Genomic DNA, 21,031 nt, shown 5'->3' on the forward strand with positions numbered 1-21,031 from the left:
CCTTCTACTTAGGTGTCTTCTTGGTCTACGTGCTGAACAGGGAACTCCAGAATGGCGTCTCGGCAGCAATTACCAGGAATGTGTGGAATGCTTGTTATGAGTGGAAAGATTATTTACTGTTTTTGTCACTAGGTAGCAGAGACATTTTGTGGCTTTGGTTTTTGCTCTTAACTGGGAGATTTTGTAGGCCACTTTGAAATGGTCACATTCAAATCATTCAAGACCTAGAATTTCAGTTTTATTTTGGATAGGATTTTGTCTTTTGTAAATAAGCTGCTTTCTCAATACATCGAACAGGGTGTAAGAGTTATGAAAAATTATGACCCACTCAACCCTTGCCCCCTCCTCATTCTGGAGCAGTTTTGGGTGTGGGTCCTGGTAGAACGGGTCTGGCATCAGGGAGTGGCAGCTGTCAGGTCAGGGCTATTTACCAAGTGACATGCTAGTGTCTCAGTCTTTTAATAAATGCTACAACTGAAGGGGTGCTGACTACTCTCTGTCGCAGGACTAGCTGGAAAATTCAGACATGTCCCTGAGGTGGTAAGACTGAAACTTTCCAACCCGTGTACTGGGACATCCTGATGTGCTGAGCTATTGATCCTTCACCTCTCAGGTTAGCTGGCTGGGTCATTTTTAGAGATGAACATTGTATGCCATTTACCCTCATGTTTCATATAAATACTCTAAGTTTATGTTTGTAACATTACTGCAAAATTTTTGGTGGTGTGCAAATACAAAAACCCTTATCTCTGTTTTAAAAATGATGGCAAACTTGCAAACATTAACAAGATATTTCTTTTAGAAGCAAGTGGCAGCATAAGAACATTTTCTTTAACCTGGAGGTTCAGGTCCTTCTTGAGATGAACCCAGTTCAACTTATGCAAACTGAACAAAGTTAAATGAAATGAAATGGACTTTTCTCTGTAACGCCGTCTTTCGGTATTTGGCTTTGTTCATTAGCCATCCTCTAACCTCTCTCCTCTCCCACTTTCTGCCTCCTACATTCTCTGTGTTCCCTGCTAGGACTCAGCTAATCTCCTTCATTTTTTGCTGGCCCATTTTTCTCTCCCCAACTCCACAATGGAAACATCCTTAAGATTCTCTGACAAGTCAAGTCTACCCCTCTACTCTTTTTCTTGGTGAACTCTCTGCAGAGTAAGTCCAAGCTAGTATTTTTTGTCCTTATTTCCTTTCCAAGGTTCAGAAGGGCATTTTTTGCAAGTACTGGCTAGCATTTCCACTTAGGTTTTCTTTCAAGACCATAAACTTGAGATGCTTAAAAGCAACTCTTTGCTTTTGCTCAATCTTCTACTTTTCCCCTTGGCTAGGGTCGCCACCTACAATATAACCTTTGGATTGCCTGTAGGTTCCTCAATACTTAATTACTTCATGTTTCATAAATCCAGCCTCTATAATGTGTCTCCATTTATTCCTTTCTGTTTCATATTTGTACCACCAGCTGAACTCGGGTTCACATTATCTCTTACTCAGGTGTCACAATAGTTGCCTAGCTGGTCCCCCCACCTCCATCCCACTCAGGCTTACAGCATCCTTTGTGTGGCCTCAGACAGGTCCTTGAAGAGCCCAAGTCTAATTATGCCATTCTCTGACTCAAAGATTCTCTTTGGATCTATCTAGCTTACCAAACCAAGCATATACTTTGCAGCCTAGCATTTTAGATTTTTTTTGAATAGGAACCCAATTTAACTTTCCAGGTTTATCTATCCTTGCTCTAAATACTAATTAATTATTCCAGGTTTATCTACCCTTGCTTTTATTCATTGAAACATTCTTTGAACTCCCACTCAATCTCAAACAATCGACTGGGGCTGATAATAAAATGATAAGTAATAGAGTTCAAGGTCACTGTCCTCATGGAGTTTTAGTGGGTGTACAGGCAGAAATAAGTTGCATCAGTGAAGTGCACAGAGCCTCAGAGCTTATAAAGGGAAAATTAACCTTGTCAGTAAATTTGGGAAGATGTCCCAGAAGAAATATGCTTGCACACATGATAGAAAATTATTTTTGAATGTTGCTGAGAAGTCTAGGCAGCATATACTCATGAAGCAATGAAGATGAAGTGAAAGTGAGGAAAAAACTTGGCCTACTGTTCTAGTCATACGGGCCTCCCCATTCTGTCCTTTGAACAGAAGTTTGTTCCTGCCTCGGTGCCTTTGAACTTGGTTCTGATGGTTTTGCTCATCAGACTGTCAAGGCAGGCTCCTTCACGTCCTTCTCATATTCACCTTTCCCTGACCCCCTCTCTAAACTAGCCCTCTGCTGATCTTGCTAACAGCACCCTGTTTATATTCTTTATGTATAATCATCTTGCTTTTTCTTCCATTTACTTGTTTATTGACTGTCTTTTCCAGCTGAATGTAAGCTCCGAGATGCCAGGCTTCTGTCTCTCTTGTTCGTATCACCTGGGCCAATGCCTGACATGTAGAAGATGCTCAGTATATATTGCCAAATGAAGGAGAGTGATGAAGATAAATCTATGCCCAAAGAGGTTTATTCTGTTTTGAATTAATAATTGATTTTGCAGAAAGTAAAGCAGGTTATATTCCCTTAACATATCAAAATTCCTTTCAATTTGAAGATGCTACACAATTTTCACCAATTCTTTATGGAAGAGGAGAAATATACATTGTTATTTGCATAATCTGAGTTTATTTTTTAATAGGAAGCCCCTGGAAATTTACTTGGAAGTGCATAAAATGGATTAATGGGTAGAGAGATAGTAGATAGATAGATAGACACAAAATAAAACAGTTTACTAAAATATTAATGTTGAAATTTAGGCAATGGCTATACATATGTTCACTGTAAAATGTTTTCAACATCTCTGTCTGTTTGCAAACTTTCATAAATAATGTTGAGAAGGAAAAAGTAACTGAGTATATTCCTGCCATCAATAGAGTTTAAGTTCAATTTTTTCCATACTTTCTGCATCTCTAGAGTTGATGAGAAGCAGGGAAATTGTCAAGAAAATTATTTGTAATAGACTGATTAAGCAACAAACAGTATACTTATATTTGGTATGATTTCAAACAATGAGAACTGTGCTCTTAGAACCCTTGCCTCTCTACTATTCCTCCAGCCTAAAAGCTGGGTCCTGGTACCAGGGGATTTAACACAGTCAGCCATGGAAGGTGACTCATGGGTGTTTGTTACAACAGGAGAAATCATTTTCTCACTTGTGACTTTTACGACTCTTATTTGGGGAAAAGTACCAATGTTGTTAAAATGATTCAGTATCTTTCCATCCCGTGGGTCTGTGTTCCTTTCTTGCTTTTGGCGGGTCTAGGATGGGAGGAAGCTTCATTATAATAATAACAATAATCACCTGAATGGGTGTTCCCAGCTTGTGAAACTATTCCATTTGCCTTACTTCTTTTGATTGTCCCAACCAAGCTATGATGTATGTAGGTCAGGTAATGCACCACACCTATTTTACAGATTGAGGTGTGAAGTGTAGAAATGACCTGGCCAGTTTCATTGTCAGGTGTTCAGGTGAGGAGCTGAAATTAGAATCTAGGTTCCGGACTTTCCATCCAGTCACCCTTAACTTGATGTCCGATGGATAATGCACACAACTGCCCACTGCTTAATTTTGCCAGAAGGAGTGGAACTTTGGATGAAGTAAGGTTTCAGGGAAGGACCCTGGAAGATAGCCACTGGGGAGGTAAATTTTCCTTGGGTTCAATTTGTGCTAAGTCACCACAAAATTTCAAACCTATTTCTTCATCCTGTTCCTCCATGTTTAATTCAGTTCGTGTCCTTTCTGAAAGGTTGAGTCTCAGCTTGTGAGTTCTCTCTGAGCCGGATACCCTTTTAGGATTGGTGCGCGGCAGTCAGTCAGTGGGGACTGGTTCTAAGTGGCTGCTGTGCACGGCCACATTCTCCTCTGTGTTTTCCTCCCTGGGATGCCTGTCCTCACTGAGGTGGGAAGATAACTGCCTTAATGCTTATTCCATCAGCTCCTGGAAGCTATTAAAGATATTCCAGAAATGCCAATTGTCCATGTCATCTAATGTCACTTAATTCTCCTTTACCTGAAATTTCCAGCATGGAAATTTGTGAGCCTCTTGACTATGGAATCAGACATGCCTGGATCTGAAACTACTCCATCACTTCTTACCTGTGATATCAGGCAAGTTGCTTGGCCTCCTTAAACCCCAAGTTTTTCATCTGTAAAATGAGATTTATCATAGGACTTTCTCATGGAGCTGTTATGAGGATTAAATGGAATAATGCCCATGGAGGGTATTACTCAGTATCACTTGCTTGGTAGACGCTCTTTTAAATATTGGTAGGAATTTTAATACTTCAGAGTTAGATCCAGACATGCTTTTCATATATTTGATAAAATTTACCTTACTATCTAATAAGAAAGAATTACACTCACATACATTTCTTCTTCCCTCCCTTCCTTCCTTCCTTCCTTCCCTCCTTCCATTCATCTCTACTGAGTGTCTCTTAATATGTAGGGCAGTTTGTACTGTCACGGATATTGTGGGCTAGGGTGGAAGACAAATTAAGTAAGGACTCACACAAATGAACATAAAATTACACCTGTATATAATTGCTACAGAGAATATTACAGGAGACCTTGACTTAGTGGGGAAGCTTCCCTGGGGGTGTGATGCTGGTGCTGAGATCTACAGGTGAGTGGCAGTTAATCAGGTGAGAAGGAGGGAGGGAGGGTGGGGAGGGTGGCAGAGACGTCCAGACACTGGGGTTAGGAGCAAAGATCCTGTGCAGAAGGGAGTGTGACAATTTGAAAGAAGCCATTGGGGCTGAAGCAGAAGGAGCAAGGGCCACAGTGGTGCAGGTTGGGGCAGGGTGCACTGGAAGAGCAATGCAAGCGACACCTGTCTGCTGTCTTAGGGTTTGTCTTTATTCGAAGAGCCAGGAATCTATTGAAGAGTTTTAGGCATGCCTGTCCCATAACTCTTAGGGGTCATTTAAAGTTAAAGAGGTAGAAGCCTGGCTGGTTAAGGCACCTTCATTCATAGGGCCATGGAGCAGAGCCCTACAGTATGGAGGGAAGAAATGGAATGAACTGCAGGATCTGTCATCTAGATTCGAACTCAATGCTCAGTGGTCTGGGAAGTTGTGAAAGTAATTGACCTTGGCTCTCCTCCTCTGGGAAGCTTATAAGAAGTAGTAGAAATGTAGTCATGTGCTTCACCACGTGCAAATACCAGTCACCACAGGGTGAGAGGGAGAACTCAGTTGAGATATCGAATTCAGGAAAATGACTATCTTACTGAGCAGCAACCCACAAAGCAAGTTAAAAGTTACTCCATCATAAACTTTTGTTCTTAACCTAGTACCTTTTTTGAACTGATTTCATGTTTTCCCTACATAATCTGTCTAAATCTCCAAGATTTGTTCAGTTACACAGTCACAACTCCATTTGGCCAGCTACCAAGTGGACTAGTTTTGACACTGCGGGAGGAATGCCTTTGAGGTGGTAAGTTTGTACAGTCCAGGGAGGGGTCTGGTTGCTATTTCAATGACTAGGAGAGCAAACAGTGCTTGACCACCTCTGGGAGTAGAGCCAGATGAGACAGAGAAAACCATTGGAGGTGGCCCACTCCCATCTGCAACTCCAGGCAGGAAGTATCAGCTGTAGGTCCATCAGTGGGAGGGATCTGGACTCTTGCCACATCCAGCCAGGGCTCATATTATGGAGAATCATGAAGTCAACAAAGCTTTCCTTCCTTTTCATCCCTTGTCCTACTTCCCTCTTTGATATTATTACCATGTCAGTATTCCTTGGTTCTTGCTTTCTTAGCTCTGACATGCATGCCTAACTCGCCAAGACCTGTGAGTAATTTACTGTATTGTCCTTGCCTGCCCTACCTTGTGTCTGGTCTTTGCTCCTGAGCCCAGTGATTTAATTATGAAGCAAACAAACAAAAAGACAAAAAAAAATATTTTTCAGGGTTTGGAGCAAGGGAATGCAATGCTTTCTGGGGGTATTGCAGACAACAGATAGATTCATAGTGCTGAGTTGCTGCAAGCACGGATGGAAGTTTGTGCTCTTTGCTTTCCTTCCCTGCAGGTAGGATCAGCTGTAATACGACCCCATCAATAGGTGAGCAAAAGCATAGACACTAGACATCAGTATGGTGAACTGAATGTTGTAACTCTGGGGGGAAAATGTGTTTTCAGCGCAGGGCAAATAAACCTTTAAAGCCAGATTCAGTCAAAGGGAAAATAGGAGAAACCCATTTATTGCTTACAAGAAGTTGTCTACTCCCGCTCGCCCATGTCTCTCCCTGTCCTGGCTGGAAAGAAGCACCCCACCCTGCCAAATAAAAACTCTCTGGTCCCCAAGCCTGCTCACCTCTCCACCCTCTTGAAAGCACTATTGATATGGAGATGGACTACTCTCCACCCCTTGGAAACACCTATTGATACAGAGATGTACTAAGGCCAGATGAGAGATTCTGGAAATATTGCAATTTTACCCACAAGTGTCCATTCATCCTTCATTGAAACTCTCTTGTCCTAAGACATGCTTAATTTCATGCCAAGATTGAAAAATGTCTTAACACAACCTGGGATCTACCTTATAGAAGAAAACATCTCTTTTTTTCATTAGAGTTACTCAGTAATCAGATACAGTAGTTCTGCTGCTGGTGGGTAGGGATGAGGTCAACAAATTTTATATTCAAGAACAGTCTTTCAGCAGAAGATAAGTAACCCTTAAATATAGACTCTTAACCTGCTTGATCAGTTGTTACGAGGCCTGGATGTAGTAAACTCCTTTAAGATTTTATAATTTGGAAAGAAAATATCTATACACACTAATTACACATATGTAGGTACAATAATGAAAATCTGAAGTGAATATTGAAATATTTAAAGAGATTTATTGTTAATCATCTTCAATTTTTAAAGAAAAAGAAGTTCACATATTTAAAAAAGGAATAAGCAAAAATGTGTGCTTCTGTAGGAACTTCTTAAATACATGATTCTCTTCTAAGAGCAATTGCACTGTTTCCCCGAGTGCCCCTTAGCAGTCTCTCCTTTGGTTCTCTTCTTCCTATGCCCACTTCATCAGTAAAACTTTTACCTCACTTCTGTACTTAGACCCCAGAGTTTGAGGTGATCTGACTAACATCTATTGGCATGACTAAGCTCAAAGTCCTATTAAAGAAGTAAAAACACGTGGCTCCCATTTCCCTTTTGTTACCGTGGCCAAAGCCGTCTTGTGTTTGCTTTGTATTTGCAGAGAAAATATTCAGGGGAAAGGGTTATCGTGTGCACTTGGCATTCACAGTCCTGGCACACTCAGGTACGTCCATGGTGCTGACAGGTAAGCAGGGAAGAGCACATTCACTAAACCCTCTTCAGAGATGCGCTTGACATGCATGTCAAGGCTGACATTCTGCATCAGGTTTCATAATAAGCATCCATCCAGAGGGCTGAGGATTTCTTCAAGGCCCTGTCGGGGGGAGAAACAAAATCATCAGCAGGTGAGACTCTACTGTCAAAGGAGCGACTCCCTGGGACATTTGCTCTTTCACTTGGATCAGGGCAATGTTGTCATTTTCAGCTGTATCTGAAAGATATCTTTCTCTGTAGCCCAGTGAAGGGAGTCAGATACACGGAATTGATTTTGCAGGTGAGTTCACCTTTCCTTTATGGGGGAGATTGATTTTTTCTCTCATTTTATTCTCTCCTGTACCCCAAGCCATCACCTATCCTTTTCTCTAGGTGTTATCTTGAACCTAGAAAAAACAGTTTCTCTTGAGTTTTCATAAGATAAAGCATATACCTGTACACTAGCCCATCTTGTATCCACCTGCCCGTCCTCTTTTATAATGTAAAAGATATTTTTCTAGGCTCTGGGAATACAGCAATGAATAGGGGAGAGATGTGAGTCCTGTCCACATGGAGTTCCTGGTCTAGCTGGGGGGACACATACTAGATCATTTATTGCTTAATATGTTATTTAATCATGATTGTGATAAAGATCATGAATGATGATAACCAGGTGCTGCAAGAACATGTGACCACTTTAGGGGATAAGAGATGAGGAAGGAATTGGAGATGAACTTTGAAGAGTGAATGGAACTTGACGAGGTGATATGAGCGGAGGTGGGGGCTTAGAATAACATTCCAAGCAAAGTAAAGGTGGCAAAGGACATGAAATGGCAAGGGGCAGGGACTTGTGGAGCAACTGAAGAGGGGCCAGGTATCTGGAGTGCAGAAAAGGAGGAGGGGAGTGGGAGAGAGTCTGAAATTGGAGCACCACCAGAAATCTGATCAGAGCAAGCCCGTCCTTGTTGGCTTCATTCAAGATACTGTTTTTTTTTTTCTTTTGTTTCTGTCTAATCCTAAAAGAAAGAGAAAGTTACCAGACCATTGGCTGTGAATTTGACCAGTGCACTGTTCTCGAGGGGACTATGAATGCTTCAGGATGAGTATGGGTTTTAGTTTCCACGGGTTCCTCCACTTTTGGTCAGCACCCCGGCCTGACCCACACATTTATGTCCCACTGGACCCTACAGGCATCTAACTTTGCAACTATGAACCAGGCGATTTGAGTGTCTCTCCTTCTACTTAAATTCTAAAGAATGTCAAGGTTCTGTGGGGGATACAAAGACATAGTACATAGCCCTGGTTTGAAGAGGCTTGGAATCACATAGGGCAGCAAGGTGTTTTTCACAAGGAAGTACCTAAAAGGCAGCAGCAGGTAAGTGGTAAGAATTATTATTATCACTGCTGCTGGTGTTAATGTTCCCTGTAGAGTGTCATGTCCATGCTGGGCATGCAGATGCCCATTAATAAACAGCTGTTGGGTGAATGATTCATAAGTGACTGACTAGTCTAGGGATGAACAGTGAAGGGAAATGAGAGCTGTGAGTTTAGAGACTGTTCTTACCGGACGATGTCTCCGAATGCCTTCCATATGGGCTTATTCACATACTGCAGTCCGTGCTTGGCACACAGTGACCTCACCAGAGGTGCCACCTTGTGATAATTATGGCGTGGCATTGTGGGGAACAGACTAGGGAAACAGAGATGGGAGATACAAAACTTAGACCTAAAGGGAAACCCAAACTTTTCCCCATTATTAAATAAAATTGTACCAGCAATGCAGACCCAACCTTGACCTTGCCTAATACTCTTATTCCAGAAAGTTCAAAAACGCTTGCCAAAACATTGGTCTTCTTCTTAACCCTCTGTGAACCCTGTGGGGTGCAAATGTTTTGGAAGAGCTATGAGGATAAATATTAGCTCCATCAAATATGTTTTTTTTGGCCAAGTCAAATAAAAAGTATAGTGTTTTTTTTAGCATTTTGAATTACCCAGAGGGCTGGAGATATCCACACATACCCACCAGCCATCTCTGTATCTGTCTTTTTCTATCCATCTAACTCCTGCATCTAACTCTATTGAATATAAATAGGTGAATATTCAGTAAGTTCTAGTCATGGTATGAAATGGGGAAAAGTCCTAGGATAGAGACAATAAGAGAGATGGGGTTTTAATCCAAGGTTTTCACTAATCAGTCAGATGACCTTTTGGGTTTTAACCTCTCCTTTGATAACAGATGAATAATAATTTTTTCTTAGTTTGCTCACATTTTAAAGGGATAACATGAAAAAAAAGGATGGGAAAATCTCATGAAGAGGTACAAAATCTTTCTCCTTCTGTATCACAGATACAGCTTGGACAAAGAAAATGTGTAAAGTCTCTCCCCTGAGTATCCTGGAGAGATTGACTTTCAAAGTATTATCATTTTCTGTTTTTTGAGGACGTGGCCACCTAACTGACCCATTGGTAAAGTATTTCCAGATACCATTTGGAAAGGCCAGCAGAGACTAAATTTCACTGTGGATTATTGGGTACCCTCAGCTGTAATGATACAGATATAGATAGATATTTAAATTAAATTGTAATTAAGGTTTAACACACCTTGGTTTCTGAAGTGTCATAATTTTTCTTGGATTTTGTCAACAATCCAAATTGAAAGAAAATAGTCACCAATTCCTAAGTCCATAGGAATATGGAAATGGAATCACTGGTACTTGTCCAATATTTCACTCCTTTTACTCATTATTGTTACACCTCCTTCTTTTCTTTCTTCCTCTCCTTACCACTATGTTAATAGAAAGATAGCAGCCTTTAGAGAACTCTGGTTCACTTTTTCCCTCTGAGATCCCGGGCCTAGGGCTCTGCCCTGGACTATATGGGGGCTTTTATATGTGACAGCCTTTTCTCTTTATTATAGACTATTTCTGTCACTCACTGGTGCTCGATTTGGAAGTTCAGGTGCCCAGTGAACCAATCATTGAAAAAGGACTGTTCAACATTACAGGTGGCCAAGACCTGCAAAGAAAAAGCTTACATTAGATGTAAATTAGCCTGTCAAACAAAGAAAATGTTTATTTATTCTTTAATTCAGTCAATCATTTAGAAAGTGTTTATCAAGTATCTATTTAGTGTAAGAAACTCTGAGGGATAAAAATGATACACAGTCCAGATCTCAAGGAGCTTATAATTTAAAAAGGCGAGAAGGTAGTTTGCTAAGAAGTATATACAAGACAACAAAAAGTATGTAGGATTTGAGGGGCTAAATCAGCATCAGCCCTTGGATACAGAACACTGAAATGTCATGAATGAGGACTCTGGCAGATGGAAGTGGGATTGCTGGATCTTGGTAGAGATTATAGTGGTTAGGATACCATTTCTACAGAATGGACTCTAAGGACTTCTAGGTTGGGAATAAGGCAGTCAAGGATTCTAACCAAGGGTTCTGTGCACAGAAGTGCATTTCAATATAGGTACTTTCTTTTGTAATCGAATGTACTACATTTTATGCATTTAAAAACCTTTATCCTAAGAAGGAGTTCACAGGTTTCTTTATACTGCCAATTTTATTCAATGAATATCAATGCCTTTCTAAGGTTTAATTCTGGTTGGGGTTGTCATTTTGAATATTATTCTTGTGGTTTTTCTATGTCAGTGTTTCTCAAAGTGTACTTTAGAGCATCTTGGGGTTCCCTACAATCCTTTCAGGGAATCTCCAAGGTCCAGGCTATTTCCATAATATTTCTAAGATAGTACATGCCTTTTTAATTCTCATTTTCTCATGTTTATACAGTAGATCTTTCCAGAGGTTACTAAACATGGGATGGTATCATCACTCTGATGTGAACATGTATTGTTTTTATTCTTGTTATCTCAAAATTAAAAATAAATATCTTAAAATTATGTTTTAATTTCAAATATAGTATATATCAGTGGATATAGCCTGCATAAACTAAAAGTCTTTGAGGTTCTCAATAACTTTTGAGAGTGTAAAGTGATTCTGTGACCAAAAAGTTTGGGAACCACTACTGTACACCCTTTTGGAAGGCCCACTGAATTTAGAAATGATTTTGGAGAAGGAAGCAGTATAATGGTTGGATTCTCCAGTTAATCGTGGTGTGGTCAGGGGAAGGCTCACGAAATAGGGGTATCCATCTGATCACAACTCTGTCCATCATTAGCAGCATGCTTGGCAAGCAGGCCATGTCTCCTTGTTGGGCCTCTCAAAACAGTGAAATTCCAGGGTCCTTCTAGGTGTAAAATTCATTGCATAATTCTGGAAGTTTCAGATTCACTTAAAAAGCTGTGGGCAGAGGTCACCAAATCTTTTCTGTAAAGTGCTAGATAGTACATATTTTAATTCTCTGTCACAACTGCTCAATTCTGCTGTAGTATGAAAGCAGTCATGGGTAATATGTAAATGTATGAGCAAGTCTGTGTTCCAATAAAACTTTATTTACAAAAATAGGCAGTTGGGTGGCATTGGCCCTTGACTGTAGCTTACTGACCTTCAGTTGAAAAGCTCTGAAATCAAACTGCCTAGGCTTAAAATCTGCTTCTACCATTTATTAACTGTGTGATCTTATGTAAGCTAACTCAACTCTTCATGCCTCAATTTTACATTCTTTAAAGTGGGGATAATCATGGCACCTATCTCATTTAGTTACATGCAGAGCAGTGGACAGAGCCTGGACCCGGCCTACATTCAGTAAGTATGGTAGCCAGACTTAAAATCGGCCTGCTTTGAAAAATCCTATCCTGGGAAGTCCATTATTACCTGAGTGCTGAGCCAATCTTGGTTCTCCTCTCTGCTCATTTTCATTGGTATGTGGCTCATCTGGGTAACATATGCAATCCAGGGACTTTCAAGAAACCTTTCAGAGAATAATAAGAGGAAGTGATGACTCGTTGGGGTTATCAGTTCCCATCACTGGGCTTGCATAACCACTGGTGGATCTGACTGAGCATTGAAGGAAATGGAAGGAACTCAAAGGTTTCAATAAAATAGTGGTCATATATTTTCTACTTTGGAGGCCCTTTATGTCTTGAGATGATACAGTAGGCATCAGGTCACACAGCCTAATGTAGGGGAGCAGTGCCCTCAAAGTTTGCTGCAGCATTGGCCCAAGGGTCAAAAAATACCGAGGTACTTAAGGGCATGTGCAAAGTGTTTGACAGCCTTGAATTTGTCATCAGACAGGGCTGGGTTCAATTTCTGGTTTGGCGTGCACTGTTCCTTATTTGCGTTCTAACTTTGAATAAGTGATTTATATCTCTCTCTGATCTTCAGTTTCCTTAGCATAAAAATGAAGATGATATTATCTACAGGGCTGTGTAAAGATTTCATCAAATGAAATAATGCATAATGCATGTAAAGCCTTTGGCAAAGTGCCTGATGCATAGTAGGTATCATTATCCTTGTTATTATGTAGAATTAAAAATAATAATGTGAAGGAATGAGGATGAATTGGGAAGTTGGAGAGGGTTATTCAGTCGTAAGTCATTTTGGTCTTGGGAAAAATCTCTAGTCATAAAATAACTTAAAAAGATTCCTGTTCTTCCAGTATCTGGCAAGGATTATGATGTCCAGCTGAATTACAATTTTAAAGGACTTGGGGATCAGATGGAATACTGCAATTGGGACTTAAGCAAGTGGGAAAAAGATTAGGTAAATTCATTTTCTGAGGAACCCTTCTTATTCAACTATTTTAACTATTTTTTTTCTCACATTTTCTTGGAAATGTCTCAGTTACAGAGAATGGGGGATGGTGCTATACTCTTCTGCTAATCACAAAAAGCTCAGATAGGGAAAGTTAGAGGACCATGTAGGTTATGGGAATAAGAGAATATTCTTGCTTTCTTACTTGACCACGTATATGAGCAACAAGGTTCCGAAGATTCCATAGAAAGGGCCAAGTGTGATGAAATAGCGGATGTAAAAGCTGCTGACCCAGACGATGTCCTGCAGAGAGAAGTACTTGAAAGTTAAATGTCCTGAACACAATTTCATTTCCTCCTCTTTGGGCTAGGGTCTGGCTGATCATGGACTAGCTAAAAATCTTATGCCCTATCGCTGAAGGAAGCTACATGTGGAAAGGCCTAGGTGTTTTCACTTCCCCTTTTCTGACTGATTGGGTTTCATGAGTCAAGTTACTTACCCACCAGTACCTTCGGAGGTACATCACTTGCATGGATTGCAGGTTGAAATACACAGGCATGAGGAAGGGGAGAGCAACTGAAAAAGAACAACAACAAAAAGATAGTTAATGAATGAGCAGAATGTGACCCCCAATGCAAGTCACAAGGAGTCTGTGTCCTTAACCTACCACCCCTGGAATGTGCCCCTGAGAAGGAATGTGAGCTGAAGATCCTGGACTCTGCTGGGCTTTTGGAGTCTTTGAGGCTGAATCAGGAATTTGGTTCGAGTTCCCTCAAGGGGATGAGGGAAGCTTTGGTGGTATGAGTTATTTTCGGTGGGACAACCCAGAAGAGCTTCTGCTGTGAGCTTTCAAGTTCTCTCAGGGTCCATGGAATCCTTCAGCCCTTCCCAACACTTAGGATTGGGCCCTGTCACAATATAAAGTGTTAGAAATAAAGGTGTAGTCATTTCCTGGCCAGACAGCTACTTGCCTGCTTCTCCCCAAGGACCCCAGAGGCTGCCTAGAGCACAAAGGAGTCCTGCAGAGAGGCTTGGGTTTTGACAGCTCTCTTCTTGACTGGACTTTGGTGGGATCCTTTGAGATCTTCTCCACTAGGCCTCAGCATTGGCCTGCAAGCCCCCAACCTCTTCAGACTCTCAGTGTAAATGACTTTTGTCCCTCTACCCCAGTAAAAGACTTGAACAAATACTAGCATAGTTTCTGACAGCTCAAGTCGGTACCCCCGGGGTGACCTCAGCCCCCTTAAAGTTCCTGCCTGAGCAACTTCAACATGATCAAATGAATTTACTGTTTGTTCAAGCCAGAACTTGACCATAGGCCTCTGACCTCCCTTTTCTTAGAGTATTTGTGTTGGAAAGCTTATCATTGTACCACCTGTTCTGCCTTGGGATGGATCTTCTGTAACCCAGAATGTCTTTCTCAAGGACCTGGGAGCATCCATGTGAAATGTAATCATCAAAGATAAGGCCCTGACTCCTGGTCTCTGTGGGAGGTGGGAACCTAACTCTGCTAAGCACCTGGTCACAGACACAGCCAGCCTACTCAGACTGACCATGTTCCCCTCCGGGTCTTTCAGCCATTTCCTTCAGCACGCTCCAGTGTTCCAGAAGTCTCCTACCTCTTGTGTCAGCAGATTTGAGACGAGTGTATACTGAAGTCCCTTTCCCCTCCTTTGGAAGTCTGGATAGTCTGCTTTGCCACCTTTAACAAATGTCCAGTTATGCGTATGATTTATTTGCCCCTGAAGTGCTGAGCTGGCATTTGAAGAAAAAGGCCACAATGCAATGTTCCTGAGGGCAGCGTAGTTTGTGAGGTGGGTATTCTGCAGTGAATCCACACCATTCATTCATTCCTCTGAAGCCAAGGGCATATCGCAGCTCTACAGACAGGGGAGGAGAAGATACTCCAACAGCTTTTTTTTTTGTGAACACACATCTAGTTAGGCTAGAGATCAGCTACCTTTCAAAATAGGGCACCAATGTCCTCATCCTCTTTTTGGTCATGCACGAGGAGAGAGTAACTACCATAGGATGAGGCTGCAGAATTCCAGCAGTGAAATGGGGGCAGAAGTGGTAATTTACCCCCCATATCTCAAAGAAATGGGCCCATAGGCCATCCTGGTGAGGTATGTCACAGATGGCCACTGGTGCCAGCATTTGGGCAAATCAGATCATCTGCAATGGAGTTTCTCAACATGGCACTGTTGGCTTTTTGGGCCAGGTGATTCTTAGTTGTTCAGGGCTGCCTGCTGTATTGTAGGGTTTTTAACACCATCTGGCTTCTATGTAATGGATGCCAGTACCATCTCCCCCTGTGTGGTGATAACTAAGAATGCCGCTAGATACCCGTTGGGAACACATTACTCCTGGCTGAGAACCACTGATGTAAAGGAAATGTTTGGAACAGTCCCTGAATTTGGTTGATTTCTCAAATGTGAACGCATGTTTGAAATGAGCACATTTACATGTTCCATGAAACCTTTCTTTGTGAGTTGTCATGAGTTTGATTTTGGTTAAAGGCAGCGCATTTTTGCTTAAGATTTTTTTTTCAGTATCACAATCATTCAGGTATCCTATTTTCTTTCAAACCTGAACCCACATTTAGACTTATGATATATATATATATACAGACACACACACACATATACATACATACATATATATATGTATGTCTCAATCCACCAAAGTATCTTCTATAGCTGTATGTAGACCATGGGGCAACCAGCTCTTTTCCATACAGAAGCTCTGCAGGTGCCATTTATTCCTGAGCCTCTACTTTTTCCGACACCAGCATTCATTTCCTATCTCTCTTTCCTCACTAACCCAATACCACTCTTCTTTTCTTCTTGATGGGTATTCAGTATTTCCAGGATGAGAGTCCCAGATGCAGGGCCCCCTGACTGGCATCCTACCTTCCATCCTTCTTAGAGCACTTCCTTCCCTGCCCAATATCCAGAGCGATGAGATGCCTGACAAAAGTGCCTGTTTGCTTGTTCATTTTCCTTTTTAGATTTTCACCCCAGTAAGTCTGAAATAAGACTGCTTTTCTTAGTCACAGTAAGACAGGAGCTAGTCTGTCTGTGAGAGGATCCCGGACATGCCTTCTGCTTTGACAATGGCTTGCTTCAAGGAAGTGGAATGATATGGGATGTGGCTCCAAGAGACTCACCCATGTAGAAATACAGGTGCTGCTTTTCATAGTCGATGTATTTGATTTTCTTCTTGCCGTACTGAATGGAGAGAGAAAAAAACAAAAATAATGAGAGACAATACTTTTGAACATTACACTCAAGGACATCTGTGTGCATGTGTGTGTGTGTGTGTGTGTGTGTGTGTGTGCGTGTGTGTGTGTGTGTGTGTGTGTGTGCATGCTTAAAATCTCTATGGAAAGAGCCATTTGCTAAGAGTTCATTGGCTGTCAAACTTGAGGCACTAGAAGAACAAGAGCTAGAATAGGAGGAAACATTGTGGCATCACTTTGCTTTAATGAATTGTGGGAAGTTCAGTGAGCACGTAGTTGATTTATTCCAGGACTATGGGGACTGTGATGTTTCTTTTTCTTCCCATGGGATCCATTTTGAAATTTTTTGTCCTTATGTGTAGTGGAGTAGTGATTGAAAAGGAGCATTTCTTATGAATTTCTATAGCTCTTTTACTGTTGTGTTAAAAATCTGCTTGAAGCGCAGTCTCCATCTCCCATTCATTCATTCGATAGTTATTTTCTGAATGGTAATGTGATAAGACATATAAGCATCACCCCTCCTGTATATCTCTTTTGTATTCTCCTCATGGATCTCACACTGAGACTTACTATTTCAAAAGCATGATGATGTTATATATAATCTTCCTATTGGGAACTTGATACATTTCCTAGGAGTCTCCTTAATTAACGTAGTTTGTGCTCAGAGCACAAAGACAGCAAACACCCTGAGAGGAGGTATAGAAGTAAGGTTTACATCAAGGTTCTATCTCTAGTACCCAGCAGACACTCAGTGAGTATTTAAGTGAAGGAATTAATGAATGAATGATAATTCTTATCCACTCTATATTTTTCCTGTATTTTCCCTCAGTTACAACACTATGGGCAGTGTTTGATTCTTGTTTTTGACACCTTTCCTCCTACATTTGGATTTCTTCTCTTATTTGGATAGTAGGGTTGATCCTTCTATTGCTGTCCTAATAAAAAGAAATATCATGGGGATGAAGTATAATAGCTATTGCAGTTACTCCTAAACTTTCAGATATTGCAATAGTAGGAAAAGGGAGTAGGTGGAAAATTCTTGGGAATTGGCCAACCTAGGAGGACTGGTTTTGAGTATCACTTCAAAGACGGAGTCTAAGCCTTTCAGGAAATGAGCATATGTGGCTCATTTTCTGAAAGATTTAATTTGATTCTTGTTGAAGGAACAAATGTTTGAAGAAAGTGATAGGAAGATTATCAGTAACGTGGGAAGAAAGGAAAAGTTCAGGGCTATCAGAACTACTTTTGGTGTGAAACAACTGAATTTTAGAGGTTATGTAATTTTAAATAACGTCTTGTACAGTAGCTTCAAAACTATATCATATAGAATTTATAAATATGGAACCTTATGTCCCAAGAGCAGCTGTGAAACGTGGAGAGATGGTCTCCCTGATCTGTGAGGAGGCAGCATGTGTACTGAATACTCTGAAAAAGGCACTTCTGGAGAGAGTCAGGCTGCTTCATGAACTGAAGGAAGACAAATCTCTACTGCTCTGGGAGGATGATTAGAGAAATCAACATGCCAGGTTTAGTGATGAGCGTAGGAGTCCACAAACATCCAACTTGTTGGTTGCGTCATTGTCAAAAGCAACCGAATTGTGATCACAACCAAGGATTTTTTTTAATCTAGGCAAAAGACTCTGTTTCCTAATTGGAAGGTTGAGTCTTCCAAAGCAGGGAAAACCTATTCTCAAAGAGTTGCCAAATACTTGGTTTGTGTACCACAAAGTCCAGGTGGCAGTTAACAAAGCTGCACTCTTTTATTCTTTATGAAGCTCCTAAGTTCTTCTAAAAGGAGATACCAGCCTCCTCCTAACTGCCTAACTCTCAGGGTCCCTCGTTTCCCCTTTCTGTGGTTACTTTGTTGAAAGAAGACTCCATTCTAAAAAACTTGGTAATAATCCTTTACTTCATTATTTTAAGTCAAAGTTTTAAAAAAAAGCCAACAACTGAGAAATTCTGGAGTTGACTTTCTCCTCCCTTTGCCATTGTTTAGTCTAAATGAGAGGTGGATTCCCTTAGTATCTTACAAGGCATTTGGGCTGTGGTTCGCATATAAATGAACCCAAATGATCATGAACCAAAAATAACAGCATTGCCTCTTCCGACGGACCTACAATTGGGGTGAAATAACTAGATATTTAGATGTTTGTGATTACGTGTTTATTGAACGTACTGACACGTCTTCTCTGAGTGATGGTCTCCAAGTCCTTGTTACACTTGGGGCAGTGTTTAACACGGACAGTCAGCAGAGGTAGTGATGGTTACTGGGCAGGGATCTGTCTGTCATCAGGATTGTTTAAGAGAGTGATATCAGTTATTGATGTAGGTGGTTGAACTGGATGATTTTTAAGGTCATGGAGTCATACACTCCTCATATCCTCTTATTTCTACAACCCCAGATTCAGTTGTTTCAGATCGAAATCCTGGACTTTAAAGGAGAGATGCTCTGAGAACATGCTTAAAGCTGGAAACTCCAGCTTGATTTTTCCAAGACAAGGCTGTAGACTATTCTAGGGACCACTTCCAGGAACATTTCTATGGGCCCCAGGATTTCTCAACATACTTTGACAGGTTGTGAATCTCCAACCAGAAAAAGTGGGCCCACGTCAATATCTGGGTCTTTGGGGTAGATGTTTGGTTTTACATGATGCTGGGAATGTCGGTAATTCCACCAGTTTGATGATAGACCCTGTGGAAGAGAACAAATTCAGGTAAAAACAACTCCTGATAGTGAAAAAATCATAAAAACCTGTTGAAATGAAGTGTTTTTCCATTTTTTTTGTGAGCCTCATCTAAAAAAATTGCAGGTAGGTGGGGCAGAGAGTATTCTTATTTTACAAATAAAGAAACCTTAGTTCTAAGACTTTAATTAGTTCTGGGGGAAAAAATGGTCTGAAGAATCCTACTTCAATGAGTATTTCAAAGAATCATTCATCTGAAGTTGTGTCCCAGGGGGTCTTGGCTTAGATCATTGCGTATTTAGGTTTCAATGCTGTCATAAAAAAATAAATGAGAATAAAAATATTTCAGTCTAGGCCAAGCTCAGATCACCTGTGATAAGGTTGTTCATGGTTTTCTGTCTCTCAATGAATGCCTGGAGGTTTTAACAGAAGTATTTAATAAAGTATTTAATAAATACTGCTGTATAGTTTGGGCAAATTACCCACCCTCTTTTAAGCTCAATTCCATCTTCACTAAATACAGCATAATGACATTACGCTCCATGGGCTGTTCAGGGAGACATGAGATGCTGAATATAAAATGCTGGCATATCAAGATATGCATTTAATTTCCCTTATTTTTCCCATGACATTAATCATTTAAAGAGGAATAAGCAATAGTAGTAATTTTTTATTGTATATTTGACATCTCTCAATAACTGGTCTCTACACATTTTAGATCTGTGTTGTCTAATACAGTAAGCCACGAGCCACATGTGGCTATAAGCACTGAAAATGTGATCGGCCAAATTAAGGTGGTCTGTAAGTATATAATACATACTGGAATTTGAAGACTTAGCTTAAACAAGGAATGTAAAATATCATATTAATAGTTTTTGTATTGATTAATGTTGAAATAATATTTTGAATGTAAATGGGGTAATAAAGTTACCTTTTAAAATGTGGCTATTAGGAAATTTAAAATGCCATGTCATTTTAATGTGACTTTCATTATGTTTCTTTTGGACTATGCTTGTCTAGACACTATCTATGGTAAAGGGGGATGGGTATGTTTGAAAATCTGTAAGTTTTGAACAGTACTGTTTTTCCACAGTCTTTGTTGCAGGGTCCTTTCTGACCCCATTCTCTTCTTACCTCTAACATCCCTTAATTTCCTTACAGTGGAATCTTCTCTCTCCAGCCCAGATTGCTCTCCTGAATCTCATGCTTGAATGTGCAGTCACTTTCCAAACATTTTCTTTTGGCTGTCTCATGCTATCTCAAACTCATGGTGTGCTCATCAATTTCTACTCCCTCTTCAGGGGCTCCACTGCATTCTGCACTTCTCCCCTCCGATTGTATACCACTTGCACATTTACTCTTTAACTGTGCATTTACTCATTCATCCATTCATTATTTATTTTGAAGTATATCCCATGTATCAGATATTGAGCTAGGCATTTGGGATACAAAGATAGGCATGCTAAAATGGGATTCCCACATTTATGCAACATATGATCTACTGGAAGCAATAGACAATTAAACAAGGATGCTGTGAGAAGCAATGATTCCTTCTTTCCATTAAATTCTCTGAGAGCCAATATTTTGGCCTCTTCCACCCTGTTCACCAGTCATTATCTGTGGAAACTGGTAATATAAGAGGCGGGTTTTGATTTATGATAGGTCAGGGGGCAGTTCTTGACAGTTCAAGGTTCTGGAGCTTAGAAACATAGTCAGAATAATTTTGGGTGTGATCTAAAGCGGCTTGGCTCCACCCTGGCCCCTCTGTCTGGAAGCTGCAGTTACTGGAGATAGGGATAGAGTGATCCATGGGGAAGTGAGGATTATCATGCATGCAAAATAGGCTGCCTCTGTACCTAATTCCTATAGGAACCACCCATTCCTCATTTCCAAGTTAGGTCCCTTCTTGGTGCACTACAAGGAATGTAGGCTTTGGGCTGAAACCACCCTGAATTAAATCCCTACTACTAGGTGTATGAACTTGGACAATTTCCTCATCTGTTAAATGGATGAAGTTACTGAAAGGATTATAGGAAATGACATGCTTGACATCCTGCATCTCCCCACCACCACCCCAATGTTTTAGGATGTAGTTATGGAAGCAGTATA

General features: G+C 40.7%; 1 protein-coding gene across 2 annotated transcripts in view; it reads right to left on the reverse strand.

The window, feature by feature from the left end:
* Nucleotides 1-6,867: 6,867 nt before the first annotated feature.
* LOC108409789 (fatty acid desaturase 2-like protein FADS2B) overlaps nt 6,868-21,031 on the reverse strand; it is a 31,873-nt gene continuing 17,709 nt past the window's right edge. Inside the window, exons 5-12 of one of the 2 annotated variants that reach the window (XM_017680534.3) lie at nt 18,805-18,930; nt 16,167-16,227; nt 13,497-13,573; nt 13,203-13,300; nt 12,116-12,212; nt 10,277-10,356; nt 8,906-9,031; nt 6,868-7,462 (exon numbers count right to left, since the gene is read on the reverse strand). In XM_017680534.3, coding sequence (XP_017536023.3) covers nt 7,411-7,462; nt 8,906-9,031; nt 10,277-10,356; nt 12,116-12,212; nt 13,203-13,300; nt 13,497-13,573; nt 16,167-16,227; nt 18,805-18,930 — 717 coding nt within the window. In that variant the 3' untranslated portion in view covers nt 6,868-7,410. The remainder of the gene's footprint in view (nt 7,463-8,905; nt 9,032-10,276; nt 10,357-12,115; nt 12,213-13,202; nt 13,301-13,496; nt 13,574-16,166; nt 16,228-18,804; nt 18,931-21,031) is intronic. The other variant, XR_001856310.3, reaches the window with a different exon arrangement.

Source organism: Manis javanica, chromosome 11 (genome assembly GCF_040802235.1).
Source record: "Manis javanica isolate MJ-LG chromosome 11, MJ_LKY, whole genome shotgun sequence".
NCBI lineage: Eukaryota > Metazoa > Chordata > Mammalia > Pholidota > Manidae > Manis > Manis javanica.